Below are 10,095 nucleotides of genomic sequence, written 5' to 3' on the forward strand. Positions count from 1 at the left end.
CAGTTAAAATTTTTTGCATAACCTGTATTTATATATTGACAGATATAACCTTATGGAATATACAGTGAAAATCATAACCTCTTAATTGTATATGTATAATTTTACCCATTGCAGTAACAATTATGTGCGGAGAATTTTCCAGCAATCTTTGGCACACAAATCCTACTCTTAGTAAGCACCTGCAGGTAATATCCGACCCACATGAACATACGTGATCCGGCCAGGGATTGAAAATACATTCGCTTTATAATGTAAAATGAACAACAGGACAAAAAACTCTTTTTTTAAGGGGTGGGGGAGAAGGCAGGGAGGAGTAGAAGGAAGAAAAGTGAGTGCAACAAAGGTTAATAATCCTTAATCAAATTCAATCACTTGAACCTTTTGAACACATAAGGCCGTTGAGTCATGAAATAATAATAATATTGTAATGATAATGATTTAAAGTAATATTGATAATGATGAGTTTGTAGCCGCCCTCCTGCAGCAGAAACCTCTTGGTGGGGGTGCAGAGCGCAGAGCGAGATCGCCCCCGTCCCTCATTCTGAGAACCTTTCTGGACTTGCGGGTGAACCGCGAACTGTGCGAAGCCGGGGTAGCTCAGGACACTGCGCAGAAACCGGTCTCCCGGGCTGCACCCGCGGGGGCGAGCGCCCAGCTCGGGGGAGGGGAGTACAGGGCGCGGCGCTGGGCTCTGCAGGGCTGGCAGCGCTCCACGCGCCGGCTCGCCCAGTGCGCCCCCATCCGGCCAGCGGCTGACTGGTCTAGGTCGCAGCTGGGAGGGGTGGGGCCGAGCCGCGCCCCGCTGGATTAGTGAGGGTCCTCCTAGAGAGACTCTCCAAAGGGTCTTCGTCCCGGGAAATAATAGAGAACCGCGCGTGGGCCGAGGGTTTCAGCTAGGGGAAAGTGTCTGAGCTCCGAGGGCTGGGGGAGAGCGAGAAGAGAAAAACCCTTCCCGCACCCCTGGGCAGGGGTCACCTCTGCGGTCTTGCGGCCGGCTGGGGTGGGCCGCGCCTTTGTGTGGCCGGGCGGGGCTCGAGCCAGCTTTTCTGCAGAGCCACCCTCCGGGCTGGGAGGGGCTCGGCGCCAGGACCCAGAGCAAAGCCGGGTGTCTGCGCCTCTCGAGGGGTGTCTGGGCTGTTCTGGACTGCGGAGCTGCAAAAAGGGGCTCTAGGACTGCAGACCGTTCAACAGACTTTCCCCAGCTCCGTTTCCTTGCCAAGCCTCGGAGCCCGAGGTCTTCCCAGCACCACGGAAAGGGTGGGGCAGGGCGGAGCTGTGCAGAGAGAGCCCTGTCCATCGCTTTTTCCCTTCTCCGCAACCAGCACCGGGTCCCGGGGGAGGGGTGCTTCCAGCAGCCACCAGACCTCGGGTTCCTCCCTGCCTGTCCACCCCCGGGGCCACCGAGCGCCAGAACCGTGGGACACTAGAGGCGCACGACCGGTGGGGGATCTCTGTGTCTGGACTGTTTCTCTGATACAGGTTAAGCCTATGAAAATTGCCATTTTTAGGCCCTGTTTGACCTACAAGACGGGTATTTCGCGTGGCTCAATTTAAGAAGTTGGCCTCTCTTGGATCTGTATTATGATTATATCTACACACACCTAGGTTCCCGAAGCTTTTACCCAAAATGATCAATGAGTTCAAAGAAGCCTTCATCGGCGTCAATGTCTAGCCACCCTATGTGGTTTTGAAAAGAAAAATGTTAACCCACTTTTTCCCTCCTCTCTCTGTAAAACGGAACAATGAGGCCAGGGTCGGGAAGGCTGGGGCAATGGTCGGGTCTGTTTCGGAAACCGAGGCTGGGAGTCAGGAGCGCGAAGCGCGGGGCGTGGCCCTGCTGTCCCTCCTGGGCTGGGCTCCTGGGCGTCGCGCTGCGTTCCCCACCCGGCCCTCTTTCGGCTGATGCTGCTGCACCCCGCAGCGGGGAGGAGTGAGGGCGCCGGCGCGGCTTCGCACAGGGTGGGGCCGTCCGCATTGTGCGCCCAGCGCTGCAGGTGCCTCCCCCTGGGACCGCTCGTCCTCACACAAAGAAACCCCACCCCAGTGCCTTCGAAACCGCTGTCCCTCCACCCCTCCCCACCGCGCGCTTCCCCGCCCCTGCAGCTGCCCACCCGCGCCCTCCAAGCCCTCCCCGACTTCCTCTCTCCTTCCCCTCCCTTTCCCTAAAACAAAGGAGCGTAGCACCCCCACCCCCGCCCTAACCTCCCCGCACCGCGCCCCAGGACTAGCGGTTTCTCCGACGAGACAATACCATAAAATTTGCCCCGTTCTCCACCCGTCCCCCCCCCCCCCCAGTCTCCACCCATCTTTCAAACAGCCTAGAAGGGACCGATTTGACTTCGCATTCTGTTTTTTCTTTCCCTCACCTTGCCCTCCTCTTCCCCATTTTCTTTTTTTAACTAGAGAAGAAATAAAGGATGTTACAAAGCACTTTCCAAAATGTCCCTTAACCCCATTTAAGGCAAACAGTAAAGGTAGCTCCCCCCACCCCCCACGATTGAGCCCTAATTTTAAACATGGAAACAGAATAAATTCTCTACCCATGGGAGGGCAACTTACCTGCTTCTACCTTTCAAAAGAAAATTTTAGTTTTAGATTTCCATAGACACCCTCTTTGCCCTTCCCAAACCCCCAGAACTGCCTTCGTCCTTCCCGGTTCCTGTTTTACCCTTAACGTCTTTTTCTCTATAAAATATCTCTGAATGCCTTCAAAACTCTAAGAGAGAAGGTGAGAGGTGGGCTCCAGGTCGAGCCGAGGGAGAACGAGGCGCGATGCCTTACCCATTGCTGTTTTAGCCATTGTAGGGATGTGCAGATGCTGAGCGGTGGAGAAGGCGAAGGGTCCAGCTACAGCAGCGGAGAGAGGAGAGAGAAGACTGAATAAGGCACTGAGTCTGCAGAGTGGGACCGTGCGAGAGAAAGAGCAAGAGGCAGGAGCCCATGAATAATTATCACTCAGAAGCTCAAGCAGATTGGCTCCCAAGGTCCCCTGACATGACTCCCGCAGAGTCAGAATCTCCAAGCATTAAATATTGATCGACCAATGGTGCTGGAGTACAAAGTACCAGAATGCAGTTTGAAATGGAAATCAGTCCTTCCCTAGCAGCTCCCCCCCGTTTTGGGGGCCTGATAGTACAGTCCAAGTAGAGTGGAGCCTTAGCCCAGAAGCCTCCTAGGAGCTAAGAACTGGGCTGTGCCTACCTGGGAGCCAAGAGGATTGACTTTGTTCACACTTGTTTTATCTCACAAATAGACATTAAAAAGGTGAAGGGATTTAAAGCTTTGAAAAGTCTTCACAGCATGCCGACTAGTGAAAACATCTGTTTAAACGTTGTGGTTTTACTTGTTCATGTTTTCTCTTTCACCTTTGACCCTGTTTTGGTAGTTTTTAGTCCCCCAGAGTGACCCCATGTCTGGCTATGGTAGCAACTTGAAACAGAACTGCATTATTGACTTTTGTCTCTCAGCACAGTGGGACTCAGATGTCTTGGACTCTTGAAGGTCTCTGGGCAGAGTGAGGCCTGGTGTTTTCTACTCTTGGCACAGAAGGAAGGGGCTGTCTGGGTTACTTAGGAATAGGGACAAATAGTTATGGTCCACCTGGGTACCTCAAGGAGGAAGGGGAGAGTCAGCTTCCAGTGTCTGTGACCTCTCCATCTGGTTACATGGCAGAACCGGGTTGACTGATTGGCTTGGGTATTGGAGGACCATAGATGGGTAATGCCATTCTACCTTGGAGATGTAGAATTGCATCTCTGGATTGAAACCCCAGTGACTCTTTCAGGTTTCAAAGAAGAAACCTTCATGCTGAAAGCTAAGTGGCAATGAAAGGTGTGATCTGGGGGATGATTTTTCAGAGATCTGCAGACCCAATTGATATAGGTCAAAGAAAGATGTGTTAAAGTTTCAGGCTGAGCGATGTGGTATGTGAGGATCTGTGAGATCAGGTGCAAAAAGCGACCTTTGATTAGAGAGAAGGCATTCACTAATTCATTCTTATTGACTTAATGAGTGTCATTCATTAATTCGTTCTTTCTCAGAAGACTCACATAAATATTCATTGAGCGTTTATCACATGCCAAGCTTTGAGGACACAACAGTGAAAAAGATTTTAGACCTTGTTCTCATAGCGATTTTAATTTAACACTTCTGTGATTTCTCTGAGCCTTCCTCTAGTCTAGATCCATTCAGGAAATTGTGGTTTTTGACATTTTAAAAAAGGGAAAGAATCGCCAATTCCATTGCAGTTGATAGCTAAAAGAATAGCACATTGTTGAAATCATGAATACAAAGAGAATCCTGGCAAATTTTTAATTTTATAGAAATGATTGGGATTATTCTAATGAATGAAATAATCTCTTAGCAGCTTTCTATTAAGTCATATATCAAAAATTCTAGGCTCATGAATAATATGCAGTTTTAAACATAAAACTATTTGAAAATAACAGGCACTCTCCTTGGTGCTGAAATAAATTTCTTCACCTCCTATTAACTTGTAAGACATTTAAACCCCATGGACATCTGCTGAGTGATAGAAAACTGTTGGAACTAGAGCAATTCTGACCTGCTGAATCATAGGAAAAATAAAAGATAAAGTAGAGATCAATAAAATTACTTCTTGAACAGGAATATTAGAAATTATTTTTCCTGTCATTGTACAGGTCTGTGACTATGACACAGCAAGAGAGCAGTATGGAAGTTGGCAGGGTCTGGAAATATATAGCCATTTTCTCCCTTTCTATGGTCATTTCCCACTTTAAATGTGAGAGCTAATTCCTTCTCAGTGGAGTAGTTACCAGTAATGAGATGAGAGATCTTCAGCCGGTCTGTGTGACTCAAATCTTTATGGTACTCCTCTTCTCCCCACCACACCTTTAAAGTCCCCTCAGGTTATGTATTATGTTTACATATTCTCTAGCTTCCTTGGAGAACAGGATCCCTAAGTCATGACATTAATGTCTGTAACAACTACCACTGGCAGTTGAGTGAGATCTTTTTCTGCACTTTGATCAAACAAAAAACAAAACAGAACAAAACTCGCACAGATTCTATTGTCTAATCTCTCATCCTTTGGGGAACATGACTTACTGATGGATAGAAATGTGAGAAGGAGGTCAGTATACTTAGGGGCAAGTGTCAGATGTGTGACTCTTTTCTATTTCTGACTCTTTGGGTGCTAGCCACCTAACCTCAGCTTTGTGTGATTTTTAAGTAATGTCAAGCAGGGAAGAGGGTAGGTTAGTATGATTTACTATAGTATACAGAGATAGCAGGCTATCATCAACTGGCTAAAAAAAAAACAAACCCGAAATAAATTAAAAAAGCTGACTTATTAATCAATTATTGTTCTTTCTTTTCTTCTAACGTAACAATTTGAATCATGGATATTGGCCTGGGAGGGTAGGGGCAAATAGGAATAGAGAATTATTTTATATTCAATAGTTTATTCATTATTCATTCACTTGTTCAGCCAATTTATTCACCCAACAAATATTTATTTAGTGAAATTTCAGGCTTTTATATTATGAAACCACCAACCTTCTCCTTAATGTTTAAATTTTTTAATGCACAATAAAAGAAAGTGTAACCTTCACCTCTTTAAGAAAATTATATTTATTTTGGAGGATAAATATCCTGGGTATCAGTTAGACTGCTTTTGGTTGCAAAGTATAGAAAACACAATCAAGTTGCTCTGATTAAAAAAAAAAAAAAAAAGAGGATTTTTGACTCATCTAACTACAGAGATAGAATAGGCCCCAGAAGCCTGGAGATAAAAATCAGCTTTCCCTGAAACAAATGATTTTGATAAGGATGGGTGGATACCCAAATTAAGGAATAAGTACTAAGTTTCTACAATGTGACATAAGGCCTGTATTCCAGGATTTGGGGTAGACTGTAGGGTTATCATGTATAAACTGCCTAAATCACTATGGATACTTAATAAATTATAGCTACTATGTTTACCATTTCCAATACATTTAAACTTTTTAAGGTATGGACTGAATAGTGTATATCTTTATATCCTTTATAGTGCTTGGCTTCATGATTCACACAGTTGAAAGTCCATAAATACTTGTGAATTAACAGTGACAATAATAAAATATGGTTGAAAACAATTCAAAATGATTGAACCTGGTGAAGCCATAGTGATGCTTTCAACCACATTTCTTTGCATAGCTCCTGTCAGGAGCAGTTACTAAGCTGTTTACTATTGTTTATTTATATTCTTCCCCATTCCCTAAAGGACAGAGGTGGATAAAACCTTTGTCAATTTTTTAAAATCTTTAACAGTAGTAAGAGGAAGCTGTGGAAATGAAAGATGTGCTAACAGAGATTTTAATTACTGTGGGTTACAGTGTATTGTGTTTTATCTCTGTGAGGAAGCCTTAGGTGTTGATTTCTTTCCAAAGTGGAGAGGAACAGTTGCTTTGGAGGTTTAGCTGATGTAATCTAATGTAGTCATATGACTTTCTGCTATTAATAATCAAGTGTCTGGGAAGGAATTCTAAAGTAATTATTAAAAGCTAGTGAGATACAAAAAATATTGTTAGAGTTGAGTTAATTGTTTTGATCTGACATTAGTTGATTACAAAGGAAGTTTGGGGGGCAGCAGCGGAAGCCATAAAATTTCTTTTTAGGTAGTTGGGAATGCAGTTATAACTGAAGATATCTAGTAATGCATCTAAAATAGTAAGAAAGATGAAAAAATAGTTAATTGACTAACATTTTGACTATTTTGGTATACTTAAACTTTTATAGATTAATAAAGAATAAAAAGAATCAGGTGCCCTTCAATAGCACTATCTAATATGGTTTAATTAAAAGGAAGTCATCCTGAGAAAGGGGAGTATTCCTTATTAATAATGAAATCTATATAGTTCAGGAATTTTCTGATGTTTTAGAGTTGTTTTCTGAAATGATGAATGAACATATCTTATTATTTCCTCTTAGATCAGTTATTTAAATATGAAGGATGTTTAGTTAATGATTATCTCCTTTTTTTTGTACCTAAGGTTTTCTTTATGTACAAATGGGACTTGTACATATTAATAATTAGTATAATTTGAAACAAAATGACCTATTGAGATGAGTAAGTCCTATTGATAGTTTTATAATTGAACTTTTTTGGGAACGAACTTGCTCTAATCATAAAAGGGACAAAATAAATTTAATAAGTTGAATCTTTACATTAAATTGGTAGTGTTCGAAAACTGTTTGCTCTCTTGGCAGCAACTACTATGACTCTTTCCTTCTCTCTGTGAGTTGATTTACAACTTGAGTTCAAGGAGAACATTAGTTGGACACCACTGAAGCTGGGAAGTTGATTCCCCTTGGGATTCCACTCAGCATTTTAGCTTACAACACTCAAGTGGGAACACAATGGAGATAATACCGAAATGCCTGGAGGAGAAATCTAGGAGAAGTATGACTCACTGTATTTATCCCATAGGCCCCATTTTATTTTATTTTTTAAACAGAAGCCCCACAATGAGCACAGTACTATACATACAATTAACATGAGTTGCCTAAGAACTTTGTTTATTTTAAATCACAGCCAGGAGGAGGGGGAGGAGGATGAGGAGGGGGAGGAGGATGAGGAGGAATTAGGGAAGAAAAAAGCAAAAGCATTTTATTATACTGCCTTCCAGGGATATTTTTCCATTAATCATTTATTAACTCGTTCTCTGACCCTCTGAACTTACCCCACCCCTGTTCTGCTTTATTATCAAATGAAATTGAATTAATAGATCTAAGTAATATTTTTAAAAAGCTATTTCATCAAAAATTCAATTTGACAGTAACATTAGCTTTGAGCTCAAATGTGTATTTAACTATTAGTTAAAACTTATCAGGGGGAACATTTTCTTTGAAGCAAACTGGCATTTGTCAGGGAAGGTAACTGTAGTTATTTATGAGCTTTCTGAAGACTCTTTCTGAAAACTCTGAAAATGATGTGTTTTATTTCTGGATATGACTATTGCTGAACTATTGCCTGGATTTCGCTGAACACCCCTCCTTAGTGAAACGATGACTGTACTATTTCTTGCTTATCATAATACTGTCCTCCTTTTGGTCAAAGTGGGCTAAGTGAGTTGTAGTGACTTCAGTTGTTTTGACAGTGGTAGCATCAGCTAGTTGTCACTCTGGCATAGTGGCAATGGAATAGCTTTTAAGCAATATGATTCAGTAGAAAAGGGAAGATGTATGAGGACAGTCATAATATTAAAAGAAATATTTGCAATCCCACTTCGTATCTAATTTTTAATTGGCCTAGAACCAACCAGGAGTATAAGTCTCATGGATAAATTTGGCCAGCCCTAAAATCTATGTACCATTCCAACCCCTTCCTTCTCCCCCAAATTAACGATTCCACTTTTCTTCAAGTGTTTCCCTGGGCATTAGTTATTGTATTGATTCAGGATTTGGTTGGCCTGTAAATAGTAAGGGACAATTTTATTAGCTGGAACTAGTCTAGCCAACAATTTTTTTGTGGGTTGAGTGCTTAAGCTCTTTTATTTGTCATTCAGTTATAGTCGGTTATAAATTGTGGATCACACATTTCAGTCTGAGGACGACATTTTCATGGTACCTGGTGTCTTGGATCTTTTTTGATAAGCTACCTTGCCAGGTTTCTCACCACAAATATGAGATGCAGAGGGATTTGTCTTGAATCCTTAGAAAAGCAGTATGATTTTCTCAAAGTATAGGTCATATGTTGATGTCATTAGCATGGAAGGCCCATCTAATTATATAGGAAAAATAGTCCCTTGGGTGCGTACTGAGAGGGCATAAAGATAATCAGTCGGTACCAGTTTCTGCCTAGTTGTAATTAGTCTAATTGTGAAGAACAAACATTTTTGGTAGCTTTAAACAAATCACGTGATGGTTCTGAACTGATTTGTGACAAAACAGTTGACTTATAATTTGCATTGTTAGTGACGTGTCCCTTCCCATTTTTGACGTCATATGGGTGATTGTGAGGCCCTGGGTATATATGTAACAGCAGTAATTGTGGGAGGCCTAGAGTTCGATTGAGACGTATGCATTAGATGTGTTTGGGTTAATACTTTTTAGGAGGATCTGGACCAGATATAAAATTCCACAATTGGCAATGTTGGCAGCCGTGGCAATGGTCTGTGGCAGTTGTCTTTTTTATTTCTGTAAATTTCCTGCTTCTGAATTAGATCTCCAATGGGAATGGATATTTAGGTTGTAAAAATCCTTGGTACATTTGCATTGGAAAGTATAAATCCATGGATTATGTGTTCTGGAATTTAAGAACAGCATTAGTGGTTAGAAACACTTGAATGACCCTGTTTTCAATACAGTTCTAAAACTGATTTTCATCGGTGTCTTTCCCCATATAACCGATCTACCGGTTGTGTATTACATAGGGGTGTGTGCACAGGTATCTCTTTAGGAAGTACAGTTTGCACCTGTTGGGTATGATTGTATATGATACTAGGTTTTGAAAATACCTGTCAAGATCAAGATGTAATAAGGATAGCTTAGTAAAAACGTGAGAATTTATGGGGATTTTGTGATGTACATTATATCATAATTAAGGTTAGGGAAGAACTTTAAGATGAGGAGGATCAAATTCTTCTGTAAATATTAATTGTTCTAATTTTAAATACTCTTAGTTCATAATTTTAAACACAGTGCTTTGATTATATACCCTCAATTTAAAGACAACAAAACTACAAACTCCCCCACCCACAACCCAAAACAACTCCGAATCCAAGAAACCAAAACCTGTTCCTTGAACATTTCAAAATTGTTCTTGTTTGTATAGTACTGGGTGTGGAAATTCTGGAACCATTTTGTATATACAGTAGGATTGAGAACTGAGTCAATATAATCTTATTATTGGGAGTCAGGTTTGTCTCTGTGGCAGAAGAGAGATACAAATATAGAATTTGGAAAGGTAGAAAAGAATATTGTGGTATTAGGGGCACCTGGGTGGTGGCTGACTCTTAATTTCAGCTCAGATCATGATCTCACAGTTCTTGAGTTTGAGCCCTGAATTGGGCTCAGTACTGACAATGCAGAGCCTGCTTGATATTCTGTCTCCCTCTTCTCTCTCTGCCCCTT

The 10,095-nt window shown here is 42.0% G+C and overlaps 1 protein-coding gene across 1 annotated transcript in view; it reads right to left on the bottom strand.

Annotated features, from left to right (window-relative positions):
• STMN2 (stathmin 2) overlaps positions 1–3,035 on the bottom strand; it is a 46,534-nt gene extending 43,499 nt beyond the window's left edge. The window contains exon 1 of the mRNA XM_030304400.1: positions 2,782–3,035. Coding sequence (XP_030160260.1) covers positions 2,782–2,800 — 19 coding nt within the window. The 5' untranslated portion in view covers positions 2,801–3,035. The remainder of the gene's footprint in view (positions 1–2,781) is intronic.
• Between the last annotated feature and the right edge of the window lie 7,060 nt (positions 3,036–10,095).

Source organism: Lynx canadensis, chromosome F2 (assembly GCF_007474595.2).
Source record: "Lynx canadensis isolate LIC74 chromosome F2, mLynCan4.pri.v2, whole genome shotgun sequence".
NCBI classification, from domain to species: Eukaryota; Metazoa; Chordata; class Mammalia; order Carnivora; family Felidae; genus Lynx; species Lynx canadensis.